This window comes from Drosophila suzukii, chromosome 3 (genome assembly GCF_043229965.1).
Source record: "Drosophila suzukii chromosome 3, CBGP_Dsuzu_IsoJpt1.0, whole genome shotgun sequence".
Taxonomy (NCBI): Eukaryota; Metazoa; Arthropoda; class Insecta; order Diptera; family Drosophilidae; genus Drosophila; species Drosophila suzukii.
Window position 1 is genome coordinate 66,857,290 of NC_092082.1, and position 19,945 is coordinate 66,877,234.

The 19,945-nt window shown below is 43.9% G+C and overlaps 2 protein-coding genes and 1 long non-coding RNA gene across 5 annotated transcripts in view; 1 reads left to right on the forward strand and 2 right to left on the reverse strand.

Annotated features, from left to right (window-relative positions):
* The window catches only part of LOC108014419 (uncharacterized), a 90,178-nt gene that overhangs the window by 23,688 nt on the left and 46,545 nt on the right, over positions 1-19,945 (reverse strand). The gene's annotated exons all lie outside the window — the stretch shown is intronic.
* On the forward strand, positions 568-19,820 carry SIFaR (SIFamide receptor). Its single transcript, XM_017079840.4, has 6 exons — positions 568-688; positions 2,420-3,307; positions 3,399-3,465; positions 11,945-12,044; positions 15,927-16,565; positions 16,718-19,820. The coding sequence occupies exons 2-6, from the start codon at positions 2,582-2,584 to the stop codon at positions 17,436-17,438; spliced, it is 2,253 nt and encodes a 750-aa protein (XP_016935329.4). The 5' UTR covers positions 568-688; positions 2,420-2,581; the 3' UTR covers positions 17,439-19,820.
* On the reverse strand, positions 12,069-13,216 carry LOC108013853 (uncharacterized). Its single transcript, XM_017079841.4, has 3 exons — positions 13,071-13,216; positions 12,411-12,544; positions 12,069-12,347 (listed from the first exon to the last, which is right to left on the reverse strand). The coding sequence occupies exons 1-3, from the start codon at positions 13,080-13,082 to the stop codon at positions 12,206-12,208; spliced, it is 288 nt and encodes a 95-aa protein (XP_016935330.1). The 5' UTR covers positions 13,083-13,216; the 3' UTR covers positions 12,069-12,205.

The following is a 19,945-nucleotide window of genomic DNA, read 5'->3' on the forward strand; positions in this document are numbered from 1 at the left end:
TTTTACATCCTGCCGCAGGCTGGCACGCAACAAACAATGGCCAGAAGTCAAATGGCATAATAAACGTATTTATGAAGAGGGCCCGAAATGAGCATATGATGAATATGAATCCCAAATGGGTTTGGGTTTGGGTTTCTTTTTGGGTTTTGGGTGTCGGTTCGGACTTGGGAACGCAGCCTCCCACACGGTCGCCCTGACATTTCAACGATCCAACCTTGGATATTGCCAAATGTGGTCCTTCAGTTTTAAGCCTACAAAGTTGTGCGCTAAGCCTGCGAAAAGTACGGAACGGGAACGGTAGGTGGAACGGTAGAACGGTAGAGAACTACGGGCATAAACATATAGAGGAGCGCTCTGTCATTGCATTTGAGGGCCGTTGGTTCAGCGCTCAGCGAGTACATAGGCGGCACAAGGACGACCGAGCGAACGGCGAGCGCCCGCCCGAGTGGGTGGCCCACTCCTTCTGCGAGTCCGAGTCCCAGAGCCGAAGGAAAGACCTACATTCAGTCGTATCCTGTCCGTCGCGTCGGCCTCCATCGGCTCCATTTGGCCTGAAAAACGAGCTGCCGCGGCCGCAGCGCCAGCAGTCCTCATTCAGACGCGAATCCGTTGACAACGCGGTCGCCCCAGGGGCGGATGACTATATATCCACGACCCAAAACCCACGACATCACGGAAACGACCACGCGTAGTGTTAACGTTAACCTTTCGAGTGCCCATGTCCTGCTGATTTATCCGGGGGAGTGTTTGTGTTTGCTTTGGCTTTTGCTCTGGCCAGGTGCCGAACCTGCCAGTGTGGGAGTCCTCCAGGAATTGCATCTCCTCCTGCAGGCTCCTCCAACCAAGACAGTTTAATTAGCTTGCCCATGGCTGATTTGTCAGACCCTCGGTGTTGACACTAGGTCCTACGCCCCATTGCACCCAAGGGCCCCAGGTCTAAGGACTATCGGCATTGGCATCTCCTTCGCGATGGCCAGCAGGCATGTAAGCTCAATTAGGTCCCAAGCACTTTCACGCTCGAAGAAGGAGCCCAATCCGATTGCGAAGGAAACACCAGCTGCCGCTACACAGAAAAAGTTGACTTTTAACTTGGCATCAACAGTTAAAACTTCTTAACTGATGGCACTGCTTAAGCAAATATAAGCACAGCTTTGTTTCTCTAGGAACTTGCAGATTAAAATTCAGAATTCTCTTGTTGGAATAGTCCTTGAATAATTTTAGCAATTTCTCTGTTTTAGAGTCTTTATTTTTGATAAGTAAAATATTTTGGACTATTAGAATCATAAAAAAAAGCTTGGGCAGGGAAAATTAGATGTATTATCAAGAAATAAAAAATTGTATGTATTTTAGTCCTAGATTGATGTCTTTCAAAGAAAATTGTTCTTAACTAAAAATGAGCATTTTATTTAAAGTACTAGCATTTTATCTCATTTTTAAATTCATTAAAAATGTTATACGTTTTTTTTGTTTATACAACTCTTTCCAAATTCAGCTGTAAACTTTGAAGTACAAATTTGTTCTAAAGTATGTGGCTATAGACACCAAAAGAGGAAGTTTTTAGAGGAAGTCCAACAATTTAATTAGGGATACATTTTTATAGTTCTAAGGAAACCTCCCCTTGGTTTTCCTAGAATCATCAATTTTTTGCCGTGCCTGGACAGCTTGAGTTGTGCGACGAGGGGTCCTTAGTCGCCAGTTTGTCTGATGTAGACACTCCCATGGAGCCGCACAAAAGAATGTCGCCCTGGCTTCGTTTGTTACCAATTGTTTCAATGCTTACTGGCAATTTTTCGGCACTCAATCGAAGAGTGCTGCGTGCGCTTGGCAGTTGTGCTTAATGGAATTTTTATGCGCTGCTATTGAGTTGCTCAATTGCTCGTTGGCTCGATGTTGGTTCGACGATTTTTTTGAGGTCAAAGTGCACGCTCCCTTCGTTTTCAATTGTGCCAAAAACATTAGCCAAACAATGGGAAAAACGGCATTAAAATTAATTAGCGACGCGCATGTGTTGAAACTGCGGCTGTGACCATGTCCTTGGGCCCAGAACTCTCCTATCTCCGATCCCCTCCAGCTGCATTTATCCAGGCACCCAGCATTTGGCCTTATCTGAAATATGCACACGAGGCCTTGGGCCGCCGACTTTTTCGTAATGCCAGCCAAGGCAACGTCAACCAGCTGACGAACGACCCAGCCAGCCATTTCATTCCGCACTCGGATTCGCATCCGAAATGGCAACAAACTGTTGTAGGTGGCTTCCGAAAAAAATACAGAGAAGGAAAAAGGAAAAACCTTGGGCGGCAAAAGCGAGTTTCTAGAAAATTGCATTTGTTGTGCAACTTCAGGGCAAACATAACTCCCGGTTAAGCGAGACATTGTGGGACGTGAGTGCTAATTAAAAGTTGTTGTCTAATCCACAAAGCCACGAAACTTCCTGCATATCCTGAACACAAGCCAACGAAATGCCAAGTGACGATGCCATTTTTATAGACCTTTTCTAAAACAACCGAAATAGAGATACCTACAAGAGATAGCGAAAGCGCGGCGCCAGTGAAAGTGCCATCCGCCCAATCAAGACGGCCGGATGATGGCAGCCAACGGTCGAATTCGCAAGCGAAAGCATAAGAGCCACACAAGTGGCGACATTCCCAGTAGTTCGACTAGAATGCCCATCCCCATGCCCACAATGGCGACCATGGCGCCTGGAAAGGCCGAGGAGACAATGGAGGAGGCCACCCTCGCCGGGGATTATAATAATTTCACGCATAATTTCGTCGATTTGCAGAACCTCTTGAGTTTCAACGAATTGAATGGCAGCAGTGCCGTAGCGATCTCCTCGAGCGCATCGAGTGCCATTAAACTGAATAACGGCCCCATTACGGACACTCTGCTGGGCACCGTTCTGACCACCACGGTGGCCCCGGCGGCCAGCTCCCTGATAGCCGCCCTGGCGGCCACCACCACCTCCACGGCGCGGAGCAAGTCGCTGGCCATCGCCGACGCCACCTCCTCCACCTACTACGCCAACTTGCTGAACCTCTCGCCGGCCACCACCAGCCTGATCTCGGCGGCATCGGCGGCCACCAAGTCGTACAACGACAGCGGAGTGCTCCGCTGGGAGCAGCTGGACGGGAGCGTGGACTTCGGATTCGACCCCCTGTACCGCCACTCGCTGGCCATGTCCATGGTCTACTGCGTGGCCTACATCGTCGTCTTCCTGGTGGGCCTCATCGGGAACAGCTTCGTGATCGCCGTCGTCCTGCGGGCCCCTCGCATGCGCACCGTGACGAACTACTTCATCGTGAATCTGGTGGGTGAACCGCCCCGTATCTCCCATGCCCCAGACTAACCCCATTAATTTGAAATAAAATTTACATTCCCATTCCCGCTCGCATCCAAAGGCCATTGCGGACATCCTAGTCATTGTCTTCTGCCTGCCAGCCACTCTGATTGGCAACATCTTTGTGCGTAAGTATCTCCTTAACTCCCTAAGTCGTCGGGATTTATTTATTTGCTTCGCCACTGGGGAGAACATTAGGGAGCATTTCCGTTGGTTCTGCATATTAGCCCGATTTATGTCCTGCAATTAATCGCCGCTTAGATAAAGCCCTGCCAAATGGCGCTGGCGAAAGTTGTTGCTTCTGCGTGTTTACGCTGCGTATGCGTAATGTACGATTCGTACGAGAGCAAGTGTAATGGTGCCTCATTAGAGCTAATGTCGGCATAAATGTCCGAGAAAAAGTGCTCAGCTTTTTGCACCGGTAGTGTTAGCCATGTTAGAAATGATAAAATGACTGTTTATTTTTTTATATAGGGTTATATATTAGTTAGAACGCTCTTATTCCCAACAGACACACTTGGTTTCCGTTTATTTGGAAACTGCAGTTTATATGGCAGACTCGGTGGCGTCCTCTGATTTTTTTAGTGCGTGCATTAAAAAGGATATAACGATGCAGTAGATGATAAGCCTGGAAAATGTCCAGTTTAAGTATCGAATTTTTAAAGCTTTTTACATTGGACACCATAAATTTAAAAATAGACAGGCGCATAACTTTTTAATTAAAGATAGGGACTTAAAAAAATGGTCCGTAACGAGAAAAACCAACTGGCAAAACCAAGGGCGACCACAATTATTCAATGTAACTCCACTGGAAATGTGGCATATCACCGCAACAACGAAAAGATGTTCGCACTCAATTAAATTAATTTATAAGCTTTCCCCGGGAACCCCAACCTTCTTGGAACTGACAATCCGCAAGGGCCCAAGTACAAGTGTTTCTTTAATGAAAGGCCAATTCCAAATCCCAGCGACGACCCACAAACGACCCGATAAACGAGGCTACGCATAATTGTATGCTTTAATTTAAATAAATTTGCCTGACATGCCTATCCATCCATCCATCCATCCATTTGTCTATCTATCTATCTTTCTATCTGTCCCTGTCTGCTGAGGGTATATCCTTTATTGGTTTCTCTATCTTACTCTCTATCCAATTTCCCCGGTTCCCACGGACTTGGTGGGCTGACATCCAAATTGATAGTCGTAGTCCTGGCCAAGAAGGTGAGCAGAGTGGCAAATGTCTATGCAAATCGCCGTCGACATGGAAAAATGATCGAAATCCTTGGTAAATCAAATTCCGATTGTGGAGCACGCCATGCAGGTTACATCCTCCAATCCTCCACTGCAATTTGCCTCCGATGGCTACCCCAGTCCCAGGTCCCAAAAACCAATGCCAGGTCGTAGGTTCACAGGTTGTGCCAAGTGTTGCCAATTAAGGGCCTCTGCCCGTGAGAACTCCCTTTCTCTTGTTTTTGATACACCGAGAAAAGTGCAAAGTTAAAATATATATAATTGAAAAGCGTTTAATTTATATGAATTACCACAAAGTCAATGGATATCTAAAACACGAAGTTTGAATTTTTTTTAAGGAGTTCTCAAATTTTATTGAGGAATATCAATAAGTGAATAAATCAAATTATTTAAACATAAAAATTTAGAATAAATTGTTAGCTTTTTGCAAAATTCAATTTATTCTAAGGGATTGACAATTAGTCGAGTGTTAATATAATAAAGCACCATAATGTTTCAATCCACCAGAACACAAACTTTATAACTTTATAAAATCACTTGTTCAATATAAGTTATAATATTTTTCTACTATAAATTAAGACAAACAATGTGAAAGGCCTTATCAATTTTGAATCCTTCATCTTATCCACTTTGTTGACAAGGGAGTTTAAAAAACTCATACCTTTTCAAAAACAAGTCTTCAATAATTGTTATTTTCAGTACGAGATGGTTATACATAATTTATACAAGTCTTTTGTAATTGCCATTAAATATTTTGATTTATTCATTTAAGATACATCATTTTAATTGATTGATTAAATTTTAATGGTCCTATGGGAACTATTAAACGGCTAAATAGTAAGTGCTTGTAAATGCAGGATGGGTAGCAGAAATGTGGCAGATATATATCCCTGTGTAGCTCGACTTTAAGACTCGGCGCTGCACTCGGGCCCATCCCTTTCCACCCTTTTCGCCCCTTTCACCCTTTCCACCCCCCTGGGTGGAACCACCCACTTGGGGGAAATGTAGTAAACGAAGGCTGCCGAGTGAAAATGGCCAGGAACGAATGAAGCGAGTGGCGAAAAAGTGAATGAGTTTACCTCAGCCTGCATTGTGTGTGCGTGTGCTTGTCTCCGTGTCTGTGTCACTGCGCACTCTCTCCGCTTTCTCTGGCCGCTCTTTCACTCTCTCCGTGCCTTGTATGTACTCTCGACTGCGAATGTGTTGGTGCATTTGTTGCTGCTTTTCGGGGTGGCCCAAAGGATCATCGACACAAAACTGACCTAATTTCACAAATTCAAGCTAGGCGCAGGGCCGACAGCTCTTAGTGGGTCACAGGGGGTGGTGGGTGGTTGGGTGGCTGGGGCACCCTTTTGGCCACCCTTTTGCCACCCTTACCACCCCTTACCATTTTTGCTTGGCATGTCTTGAGTTGGGCTCAGCCGCTGAGGCCTAGGCAAAAACGCCAGTCACAACAAATTGCAGCCCTCCCGCTGGCATTGGGCCCTTTGGGGTGGCACATTCTTCGCCCGTTTGCCCCCTATTTACCCCTCCAACGCGCAACCCCACTCACATTCCTATTCTCTTTCAAAAACCTGCTAAAGTTTAAATCGAAGGCAGCGAGTTCAAAGCAACCTATGATAAAATAGCGCAGGTACAGGGGAAATATTCTGTATTGCAGAATATGTATTTGGAGGGGGATTATTCGTTATTGGAGTGAAAGCATTTAATATATTATAATGTTATGCTTAGCTTTTTATATTCCTAAATACATACATATTTGAACAATACAGGTTTAGACTAGGACTTTTTCTTAATTTAGTTCGTAGTTAATATTAACTATAATATTTTTTCTACAAGTCGAAAAATACTTTAAAGACCTGGGATTTTGGATTATTTTGTTTTTCAATTAGTTTGATCTCGATGCACTTTGAAGACAAATATAAATAAACATCGTTATATTTATTTTCCAATTTTGCTGATTAATTTCTTACTAACCTGAGAAGGTTGTTAAAAGTAGTTCAGTCTTAAATCTTTTTAAACGTTCTTCATCAGCATGATTAATATAAAGTTAAATATAATCTTTAGAACTTAGGAACTTAAAATCTCCTAAATAATAGGGCTTATAAATGTATACCCATATCAATTTTAGAAATATCTAGTCTGTTTCATTACAAATAATATCATAGAGGGTGTAGTTTCCAAATTTCTTGGCTCTTTAATGTTAGTTCCTTTGTGATATTATCATTGTGATAGAACTTTTTCCTTTGTGTAGAGCACCGTGCGTGGGAGTTGGAAGCTTGGCATATTTGCACATCGAACATTGCACGTTGGTGTCTGATAGTTCCACGACTCCTCCCGACCGGGTGGCCAAGTGGGTGGGATGGTCGCCGTGCTTTGCCATCAAACTGAATTATATGAAATCAAATTCGAGCCGTCAAAGACGACGTTGCAGTCTGCGTCGCAGTCGCCGTCGGCAGCGACGCCAACGGTGGCCATCGCCGCTGGCAGCGCCATTATCTAAGCACACCTTCAAGCCTCAGAATTGCAATGGAAGGTTGTTTGCATTCAAGGCTCTTTGCGGCTGGATGAATTGACCTAAATATTTCGCTTGGCAAACCTAATAGTCAGGGTTATACCCTGTGTGTGTGCTGGGGTGGGGGCACCTGTATTGGGTTGGGCCTGTACTATTCGTGGGTGGGTTTTCTGGGCCACCCTTGTGGGTGGCCCTTATTTATGTGTGTGCTTCGAAATCCAATAAAATGCGAAATGAATTGATTTCCCAGCTACGATGCCGCCTTGAGACGAAGGATATCCTTGCCACAGCAACAGCAATTGTCCCAAATGGCGCTTTATGGCCATTGTTGTGCCGTTTTATCAATGGGTGGATGGGAGTGGGGATGGAATCGTTATCATTACGGCCCTTTAAGATCCGCATCGCAAACGGGCGTTAGGCGAATCTGTAAGTCACGTTGCCAGTTTGTTCATTAAGGGGGCCACGTGATTTGCGACGGGCGAACGCGGCGAATGCGTAACGTCGCGGCATCCCAAGACCCTCCATTCCCTTTTCCCTGATGAAGTCATTTTTCAGCACTCTCTGCCCGCCGATTGTATTTTAATTTAGTCTCTACGTGATGTCGGCACATGGCATCCAACCTCTGACCTATCCACCTACGATCTGCAATCTCCCGCAATTCCATATCTCACCTCGAGGTTCCCCGATTCCGATTCCCATTTCCATTTCTACTCAGAATCCCACTCACATTTCTGAGCGAACTGGCTGCGGTATTCAATTTTCCAACGGGCTGCCGCAGAAGTCGCCGCAGGACGTGACGCCGCAGCGATAATCATAACAATAACGCATTTGCCAGAAGTGTTATGTTTTGCCCCCTCCATGGCCACTCCACGCCCACTTTACGCCCACACCCACTCCAATCGAACCGGTTTGGATTTGTCACGCCTGATTATTTCATTAACTTTACGACCCCACTGCGAGCATGACAATGCCGCCACCGAAACGAATCCCCAAACCCCAAAATAGTCCAATCCACTTTGCCTACACAGAAGGAACAACAATTTTAAAATTGTGCGAAGAAAAATATAATGTTTATTATAGAAAAATTTCATTTTGCCTGTTCTATTGGATTCTATAAATGCAGACACAATTGATATTAATTGGTTTTCTATATTGAGTCCAGTGACGGATCCAGAATTGGGTTTTGGGGGCGGATATAAAAAAATCTGTCCAGTAGAATTCAAAAAATTGGAATAACATACATATTACAAATACTTTTTAACCCGAGTGGGGCGGATTTATCCCCTATATCGAACGCCCACCCCCCGGGGATCCGCTCATTTTCGAGTCACTTTGAATTATTGAATAGACCTTAACCACTTAATAAACATTTTTAAGTATTAACATTATTTTTAAGAAAAAATGTCAACTTTAAAATACTATTTTTCTGAAAAAAACCATTCTTTTTAGGGGTTATTTAGTGTATATAACCCCTTAAAGAGATTATTATTTTATACCCTAAAATGGCAGCTCAATTTACTTAATCATTCAGATGCAAGAGCCACACAAATATTATTTTTGGCTGTGGCTGAAACGAAAAACAAAAGTTCCCGCAGTAAGGAGGGCAAGAGGACCGAAACTAAAGGGCTTAGGGCTCACTTGACACATTCTTAAGGGTGGATGGGGGAGGTAGGGCCCAACCGCACCACCCCCAATCGAAGGCTGCCGATAAGCCCGAATATCGATTGGTATTATCTCCTGTAGTTGATCAATATTGAGCACCAGCTTACGCTTATAAACGGAGCCGTCTGTGGGCCATATGTTGCCATGTCAAGCACACTCCAAGTCGGATCAAACACCCATCCTTCTTACCTTGGCGCGGGAAGCTGGCTGTTTGCCGAGCCAACTGAGGAGTGTTTGGTTTCCCTTGAGGCCACAAATTGCTAATGCCACAGGAGTTTCAGGGCCGCAACGACACGCGAGTCAATTAAGGTTATTTTGGTACCTTCAATTATGTTTGTACAACACATTAATAACCCGAAAAGTTGAAGCATTACTTGGCATTCGGTTGCCTATGGATGACTGTGTGTTCTACGATTATTTATTTTTCCTAGAATTGTACCAGAAATTAAGCCCTTTGTTTTTAATGAAGTTGGAAATATTATGTAAAGGTTTCTTCTAAAAATATCTACCCTTACGTTTGTAAATCATTAACCTATTAGTTTTTGTTATTTTGCTTTTTGGAATTATGTTTGCACATCACATTAATAAAACCGAAAATTTTGGATATTAATTATGATTCTGTTGGCTATGTATGACTGTGTGTTTTTATTATTCCTATAGTTTCCAAAAAAACTTCCATATGTTCTTTTATAAACATAAAAAGCATTTGTTTATTCGTCAAATATAAATAATTTTTTCCTTAAAAGTAGAATTATTATTTAGAGGGGTCATCCTAATAATAAATAACTTTATGTGTGCATATCCTTGACCTTTCAGTTTTTTAAGTTTAATTAATCATTCATTATTCTGATGGCAAAATTAAAGTTTATTTTTTTCCTTTCTAACCATTCTCCATAAAAACAACACTTCAAATGTCATTTAGTCTAGCCTCTGCAGGAAATCGGTAAAATGCCATATATTGAAAAATAAATTGACATGTGAAACTGTGTTCAACGTTTTCATCTGTCGAAATAAATTCTCTGCTCACCACAAAAACCATTGTTTGCTTGCGATTATCGAGAAGTCACTTCACTCCGTTGAGCCCGGAATATTATAAACTTGGTTAGGACACTTGACTGCCCGAGCGCACTGATGCAGACTTTAATCCCGGACGAACCAGGCGAGTCACGTTCGCCTGTCCTAATAGAATTGCATACCCAATTAGATAGTTTTCTTGCCAAAGGGAAGCTGGGCAAACTTCTATTTTTTGAAAAGCTCCCAGTGTGGGCGGATGCTAATCCAAATCCGCTGGCCCGCAAGTGATGAAGCATTTCGGAACCGAATTTGAATTTAAATTGTTTTAACCAACTTGAAAGCATAAAGTTTGCCCAGTCAAGAGCCCTCGCAGACGCCATATATCAGGGTCCACCCTTATCAGCATAATATCATACGAGAGTGGCCAAATACACTCGCATTAATGGCATCGGATCCAGTCTGTTGCACTTGCAGGTCTGCCCAAAAGCCATTTCAAATCGAAGGAATAAAACCGAAAAACCCATTCGAGCTGCTGTCCTGAGTACACACAGTTGATTGTTTGTCTGTCTGTCGTCGGTCCGATGTCTTGTCCTGGCCAAAGACACACACACATGATCCCGGCCAGAACCTGTCCAAACCGAAGTCGAAACCCCGCCGAAAGCCGAGTTGAGTTCACTTGCACAAAGCGCCAATAATATTTATATTTTTATGTGCCAAATCATATTAAAGTTGGCTTTTATTGGGCGTACGTATGCATAATAAAAAGCGACAACAAACCGAGATAGGACTAAGACAGGCGAACGAGACAGGAAATTAGAAGCGCCACAACTCAGGAGGCGTCTCCTTTGGCGAGCGTTGACCTCTGTGAACTCCAACTGCCAACTGCTAACTGCTAATGATGTGTTGCCCGCACTTGCACTTGTTTAATTGCCATTCGATATGTCATGCCCTGGGGCGCCGTACTCCGTTCGACTGTCATCAACCTTGGCCAAGTTCGCACCCCCATACCCCTTCCACGCCCATGTGTGCTTTATAACCTTTTGTGTCTGAGTGAGTTATGCCTCTTAGCATAAAATTCATAACGCACAACTATGCGAAAGTACGGCCCGTGTCTTCCACTTTCCATCTAGCATCTTCCATCAAATGGAATAAAAGGAATACAAATTAACTTAGGCAGTGCGGCGGTTTGCCTTGGTCTGGTTCTGGGCACACAATGCTCCCAGTGCTCCTGGTACGCCCAGTCCATCACTCCGGGTACTCCCTGTCCATGCCTGGGCGCAATCTGAGACTTGTCACCAAATTATGAATGATATGCAGCACATAAATCTCAGTCAGCAAACAACGACGGACGTGGGCGGCGGCGATGGCGATGGCGATGACAAGAAGCATTGAACGCTAACCGGGACCGAGCACAACTCGAACCCAACTGTCCGTGACCACGGCTTTTACTGCACTCAGAGAAATCCGAGGATGTACCATATACCATATACATACATATATATATCTATTTTTACCATACCTGAGACTAGGACCTTCTTAAAAAAAAAAATTTTTAACTTCTGGTTAAGTATCGGTTTACGATTTAAAAGTGCATTCAAAGAACTTTAGGTCTTATCTATAAAACTTACCTGAAGACAGGTTACAAAATTTTTAATCTAATGAAAAATCAAGTAGCTTAGAGCTGTAAAAATCTAGTTATAAATTATTTTAAAGCAAATTTAGAAGATTATCTGTCACGTCTCAGGGATGTAATTTTTGTAAGTTTCTTAGAAGACACACCCAAACCGTAATTTCAAAATGAGTTTGAATCGAAGTTAAATAGTAAGTAGGTTGCAAAAGCATATTTTAACTATTGGTTAAGGATCGGTTTATGTTTCAAAAGAGAGCCGTAAGGAACTTTATGTCTTGTGTAACTAAATTCACTCAATGTATAAGGATTATAAGCTCAGTTTTATGCTCGTGATTGGGAATTTTATGCTATTTTTTTGTGATTTAAAGGAAAAAGGTCCACCATTTCTTCTAGTGTTTGACCAGGGCAACAAGGACGCTGTGACCGAAAGTTACTCAGCATAATTTTTGCATTGTTTATGACCAATATTTACCCATTTCCCTCCCTTTCTTTCTCTTTTTTCTACTTTTCATGTTTCGCTCCTCGAAATTGGTAGCCTGGATGCTCGGATGGCTGATGTGCAAGTTTGTGCCCTACATACAGGGTGTCTCCGTGGCAGCCTCGGTTTACAGCCTAATTGCCGTTTCCCTGGACAGGTAAGTTGAAAACACTCACTCGAATTACGTGGCTATGAACTTTTATTGTGGGATCGGTTGTCGGGTCGGTTGGGTACTGGATTTGGGGTACTGGGGAAGGGATCAGGACTGGGATTGGGATCGGGATCGGGAACGGGAACGCATCTTTCTATTCACTGCAGTTAATGATGCACAACGAGTGCGGGGGCGGCATGATGCACTGGAACCAGGGGAACCACCGGCCTGACAGCATGCACCGCCACCACGGGCTTGTGGACCACGGGGGTGATGACCTTGACGGCTGCCGGATGATGAACCACGTGGCTAAGAAGGGGGAAACAGAACGTAAGTACTGGGGCGATGAGCAGAATGAATGAATGGTCTTACGAGTGCACCGAGTGGGCGCCGTGATGGATGATAGGCGTGTGGACTACCGCCGGGTGGGCCACCACGGGAGCCACGGCCACCACTCCGGGATGGGCGTGCGCCTGGGCGGCGGCAAAGGCGGCGAGCACGAACAGCTGCGGCGGATCAGAGTTCGCGGATTAGCTTGATTGGTGGCATTAGCCGGAGCAGCAGGTGGCTGCCACTCCGCAGAGAATTCCGATGTTTATAGGTGACAGATGGGATGACTTTGAGTTAAAGCCACTAGTAAATGTGTCTCAGAGTATCCTACATTTGCATTTGTCTTTTTTGAACTTAGATAATGAAATACATACTATGATAGCCTTTTAAATTTTATGCAATTTCTACATAGGATTATTTACATTTGAAACATAAATTGATTTTGATAGGAACAGTAAAGGATATTTATTAAGGTGGGGAAATAGATCAAAATGATTTTTAAAACTTTAGTGACTGAACAAATTATCTTTATTTTTCATCACTTTAAGATTGAAATGATAAATTTGTTTTTGAAAATATTGAACTACACACTTGATATAAATATTTAGATCAAGTAGAACAAGACTTGGTAATATTCTTTGCTACAAATTACTATGTTTTATATGAACTTTTTAATGAATTTTCCTGCCCACTGATACTCACAACTTTGAACATTTTGTAGGTGGTTTGTGTTTTTGGCGGGATAACTGAAGTAGGAGCTAGGCTAATGACTTGTAATTGTCAACTGGTGACAAGTCGTGCTTCGAGTTCGGCTTTTATAGGGGATTTGCGCCAGGGGACCGATCCGAAAGTGAGCGCCACTCAATGCAATCGGCTGCGGGGAAAACTGGTCAGATCGGGCAGTTAGGTGGTTAGGCAGTTAGCTAGTTATGTAGGAGAGTCAGTGGAGCAGTCGTCTCAAGATCAAGTTCATCATATGCTATAATGGCTCACCTTGTCCGTATTAGGCGCTGCTTACAATCAATTTCATGTTTCTCGTTTTTTGTGCATTTTCAATTGCCTTAGAATGTTGTTGGCCGCGATACCATTGATACCATTGCTCACTGGCCGCCAGGAATCGAAGTGCCAGCCCTGCGCTTCCTGCCCCATAAAGTATAAAAATGCGATGGTGATAACGATGTGGCCATAAAGTGACCAACTGATTTATCATGTTTTACTGAATCGCCTTGACGTGTGCCAGTCATAACCCCAAGGACAATAAGATTTGCCAGCCGCCCGTGGCTTTATGTGCACTTTCATTTATATCAATTTCTGACCACTATTCGGGGATGAGGAGTTGTGTCCGGAGGCACTGACTCTGCTCCTGCTCCTGCTTATGTTTCTGAGTTTCTGCCACTGTCATTTTTCAGGCAGCGGGGACAAAGGCGTAGTCCATCATTTGATCGTTTGGTCACCCACAGGCCCGCATCTCAGCCACCGCCCATATTTAATCCCAACCCATTGGAGTGCAGGTCCAAATCCTCCTCCATCGATGTCCGTTTATCCAGTTGTTTTGGCCAAGTTTGCTGCTGCTTTGTGCTTTTACGAGCCATCGTAAACTGAATCGAAATTTAAGATTTATTATCTGTAACACGAAACTTAAATCTCTCCTCGGACTTAGGGGCTGATGGGTGGATGGTTGGATGCTGTGCCACTAATGCCCCACTGACTTAGCTTATTCTTATACTTATGCCAAAGCCATTTAATTAGGGTCGTTTCTTTTCCAAATACGTAAGTAGATTGTGTATTATCATAAAGTCCATATAGCTGGGCACTCGGTTATAAACATAGTTGTGACTTTATGGCGCTGGCATTGCGACTTTTGTGTCTCTTGTGTCTTCCTCGCAAATGTCAACAGTGCGTATGGGTAACTGCAGAAGAAACCGGAATAAAACCCATAAAACCACGTGGATCTAGGGAGGCGGAAGGGGTTGTGGGGAAAGTATCCAATTATTAAACTTGTCGTTTCTGGAAGGCTTTAAAAGCGCCAGTATGAAATAGTTTTGTTAGCTGTCCTGGGAAAAAGTGTATTCATGCTTTATTTCGCTGAGAAAGTATAAAGAAATTCATTTTGCTTGACAAATATGCCAACGGCACTGAACTGTCGTCCCAAAAAGATTTACAATATGTGTACTTAGCAAAATGAACGAGCTACAATTATTTTAAATTGCGGAATAATTATGGTAATATCACTTTGAAAAACAAATTGAAATTCCTAATAGGATGCAAATAAAGTAGTTAATTGTAAAACGTTCTTATAATCATATTTTTATATTTTCCTTAACGAAAAGTATATTTTTGGCTTTAAAAACTCGAAAATATGGCTCATTTTAATATCTTGAATTCAAAATCAAGATTCAATTTAACATGTTGTTGTAGACTGCACTTATTACTTTTCTAATCAAACAAGTGTTTTTAAATTTAATAAATAACGTATTCACTAAAGGAAGACATTTCGAAACTATGTAAATCATAAATATTGGCAAAGTATAATGAATTTAATAATACATTCCTTTAATATTAATTTTATTTTAAAAGCAAAATTAAGAACAGCAAGCTTTACTAAACTGCACTGGTTAAATTTTCTGATTTATTTTTCCGAGTGCTTGTCCACCCCGAAGAACTCAATTAGGCTCTCGCCTGATTTATGAGCATACAAATCGCATGGACCGAATTATGCTAATGCAATTGGTTTGCTCCTATAAATAAACGTTATGACAATTTGATTATTGGCTTTGCGGACAGCTCTGTTTTGGCCTGGCCCCAAGCCCCTGTTGGCCACATTCCGAGATGAGGGTCCGGACCACATTGTTTAGCTGGCTATTTTTAGGAGAAATAGGATTCTTGGACGGGGGCCGCCCTCTAATGGAATTACCGCCGTGTTATCTGCCCAATGTTTTTTGCCGGACAGACGCAGGCGACGACCCAAGTCCAAAATACGAGCACAATGCACGTAATTACATGGTTGTGGCCCTGCTCCTGGGCAGACACCCAGTTGGCCCGGACGGGACAAGTCTTGTCTATGGCCATTCAGCGGGCGCCACAATGAGCCGGCTGCACTAAGCTAAATGAAAAATGCTGAACTCGTTGTTGGCCCCATACCAACTCGTCTCGCTACCTCGCAGCTCGCAGTTTGCAGCTCTTATTCAAATTACAATTCATTATGGCGAGCAGAATAAAAAATGAGACCCCTGCTCCGATTCCTCCACGTTTTTCGAGGGCGGAGCAGGCGGGTTCAATAGTCGAGATTGGAAAGCGAACACTCAGCAGAAAAAGGCTTAGGACGGCATCCTGCGTGTGCGAATTAATCAGCGGAGATATTTGCATGCCAGGCTCCTAGTTGAAACGGTGTCGTCATCGTCATCGTCGCCTCGACTCGACAGCCTGATGATTGCCATTATCCTTGACGGCTCAGCGCTGTCAGCGGCATCTGACGGTGGAGACCGGTGACGGAGCAGGAGATACCACTTTGACTATCTGGTAAAAACAGCCTTTGTTGGGACCGCTCCCCTCTTGCAGGTTCATTGCCATCTGGTGGCCCCTGAAGCAGATGACGAAGCGACGTGCCCGCATCATGATAATCGGCATATGGGTGATCGCCCTGGTGACCACCATCCCGTGGCTGCTCTTCTTCGACCTGGTGCCCGCCGAGGAGGTCTTCTCCGACGCCCTGCTCTCGGCCTACTCGCAGCCGCAGTTCCTCTGCCAGGAGGTCTGGCCCCCGGGCACGGACGGGAACCTGTACTTCCTGCTGGCCAACCTGGTGGCCTGCTACCTGCTGCCCATGTCCCTGATAACGCTCTGCTACGTGCTCATCTGGATCAAGGTCTCCACGCGGTCCATTCCCGGCGAGTCGAAGGACGCCCAAATGGACCGCATGCAGCAGAAGAGCAAGGTGAAGGTCATCAAGATGCTGGTGGCCGTGGTTATCCTGTTCGTGCTCTCCTGGCTGCCGCTCTACGTCATCTTCGCGAGGATCAAGTTCGGCTCGGACATCTCGCAGGAGGAGTTCGAGATCCTTAAGAAGGTGATGCCGGTGGCCCAGTGGCTGGGCTCCTCGAACAGCTGCATCAACCCCATCCTCTACTCGGTGAACAAGAAGTACCGGCGCGGCTTCGCTGCCATCATCAAGTCGCGCAGCTGCTGCGGACGCCTCAGGTGAGTTCACAATTGAAATACTCAAATAACCATTATTTTTAAATCTCCGGTATGTGAATAGGTTTCATTTTGTATATCATGTCTTTAATTCATGGAATACTTCCCAAGTTCCACATCAATCAAACTTTCTTTTTCGTTTCCTTACCACCCAGGTACTACGACAACGTGGCCATCGCCTCCAGCACCACCAGCACTCGGAAGTCGTCGCACTACCACCAGAACAGCTCGCGGAAGAGTCCGAGCAGCAAGGGCAACGCGGTGTCCTACATCTATGAGCACAACTCGCTGCGGCGCCACAACATGATGCTCAAGCAGGACAGCAACCTGTCGCAGCAGATGCTTCTCAAGCAGGACTCGCACGGCTCGCGCCAGTTCCTCATCAAGCAGGAGAGCTCCTGCAGCGACGCCTCCGGGATCCGGCGACCCCTGTGCCAGCAGGACAGCAACGGCTCCAAGGTGTCGTTGTCCAAGCAGGACTCGATTGTGTCCTACATGGAGGCCCGTCGGGCAGCGGGACACGGTCTGAACGACATGCCGGCCGACAGGGACAGCGTCTCCATGGACGTCTCCCGTCGTCCTGGGGCCACCACGAGCACCCTGCTGGACAAGCGGCAGAAGTTCGTGAAGCAGGACTCGGTGATTTCGTTCGTGGACCAGCGACCTGAGCAACGACGCCATCAACTGGTTAAACAGGACTCGGTGATCTCCTTTGCTGACCAACGACGCGGACTACTCCACAAACAGGACTCGCTGATGGCCAACCGGACGGGTGACGCACCCACCCACCACGTCTCCATCCTGAAGAAGACCGACTCGCAGCTCAGCTACGGCAGTTCCACGTCTCCGCGCAGGAATGCGGATCTATACGAATAAGTAACCCTGGGTTGAACGAGCTCCTAACTCTGGGTGGAACACCCTACCATTTGTGTGGGTCGATTTTTGTTGAACAAAAAAGGGTAGAAAGCTATGGCGATTAAAGTAATCCCAATTACAATATAATTTTAACTTTTCAGTTCTTAACAATAATACGAATTGCTTTATTTGTTCCTTGGATCACATAGCGTCCTAAGATTTTTGCTCAACAAATCGACCCACCCTAACATACAAACTAACGCAACGATACCAAAAACTTACCGAACCACAAAGAGAAATCCTTGTATATTTCTACAGATCGAATGAGAGCAGAGTGATAGGGCCTACGACTGTGATACAAGTCGGCAGTGCTGGTGGGTTCAGAACTTGGGCTAGTCAGTGCCGCACATATCCGTCATCGTCGTTGGGACAGGATAGTGGATAGGATAGAGTGCCAGTAGGGACGGACCAATTGGGGTGGGTATATCTAATCAGAGATCGCTTAGCTAGAAACAGACACGGCACGGGAAGCGGGACTACACAACCACAGCCACAATCCACAGAAAACCGAAACCGAAAGCAGACACTCCCCACAGACCTAATAGTTAATAGATGTTTTATACGTGTTTCAGAGGTACTACACAAGATATGAACTACTCCTTGGCTATGGCTATATAATACCTACATATATGTACCGTTACGCAGTTTTAAGATTGTTTGTACTCGCAATTTGCTATATCGAAAAGTTTGGTTAAGAGTGGGCGGTAAAAACGTGGGAAAAATGAAGGGGTTAAAATAGCTTTGCTAAACTTTTTGTACGAACGGCGAACGTGAGTGAAACGGGCAAGTCCAGTATCATAGTTGAGAAACGAAAACAAAACAAAATGAGATAACACCGAGGTCTAAAGTAACGTACCTACTAAATTTTTGTATGGAAATTCTTACAATTTATACATATATATTTATATTGATTTTGGAATAAGCAATATGCAATACAAGCGTATGTCTGCGCGTACGCCGTGTATCTATCGAACAACAATAATCAATTTTATTAGAATTTTACACAACCGAGTCGCGGCAGCGGAAATGGCACAGCAGCGAAAAATGGAAAATGAAAATGGCAAATAGGAAATGGAAAATGGAAAATGGTTAGTAATCGCAATACAACGGAAGGGCGAATGATTGGCACAACATCATAGCTTAGTTATCGGACACGTAGTCGGCCAATCGCCGATCATTTCGATAAAATCGATTTCGATTGATCGGCGGGTGGCATAGTGATGGCATCGAACGCGCACAAAGTAGCACTTGACCATGCTGGGACAGAGTCGACGGGATGGGGTAGATTAGGGACTAGGGATAGATTAGGATTAGCTGGACGGAGCAGTTGGTTGTCCGCTAAGTGAGCACAAAGCAGTCAAAGATTTCGCACTAAACGTATCACTACAAACTAACAAAGAAGCAAACAATAATCGAACTCAAATTCGTTAAACACTAAACACCAATGAACTTTAAACTATATGAAATAAAATTTTAACGGATAACGGGAGTAGGCGGAATCAATGGTAAAACTATGAAACTAAACGTAAAGATTAACTATGCAATTTTATTGTTAGCCAAAATTTTATAAATGTCAAGTAACGAACAAGTAAATATTTATATGTATACAGAATATATCAAGTATAAAGCATACGTTATATATCTTTATATACTTCGATGGCATTAGGCGCTGATTTGTGGAGTTTTGGCCTGCTTCAATCCGATTGGAGATTAGTTTAGCCGTATTCCTCGCTCTCCATTATTCAGACTTGGGGAGCTCAAAGCCCAGTCCAAGAACCGAAAGAGTTGAATTCTCGACGAGGACACGCACGACACGGTCCAAACTCCAGCGCTTAATGCATGGCAAGAATCTACAATGAGGAATATCAATAATATATTTCAAATATACATACATATATTTATATAGGCCTAGCGACTCATTTGCCAGCGGTATTGGCAACCAACCACAGAACCGAACAACAACGTCTAGTAAACAAGAGATTACATTTATACGAATACATATTATATGCTGCAAGTATGTAAAGCGCGCAATAGAAATGTCCTTTCCCGCTTTCGATTCCACTTAAAGAAGAACCCGAAAGTAGCGAGCAGGCGGATTTAAGCAAAAGTAATATTTATCGAGTAAACCAAATTGAACTTTAGGTTTTAAAGTTTTAAAACGTAGAGCATACCCATACTCACTTGCATGAGCATTATGATATCTAAAAAGAGATCGCGCGTTAACCAGTTAAACAGAAAGCATGGCATTAATGGCAACACAATATTATATATGTAAATATATGTGTTTATGCATACATATATATGTATATTTATCGCATAGAACTAACACCAAAGATACATGCATGTTAGCAGAAATAATGAATAAATAAATAAATAATAATTAAACTAAAATGAAATTTTTTGAATTAAATTGTACAGATAAATAAGGAATTTAAATAGATTTCCGTTTAATAGAATGCCAATCTAAA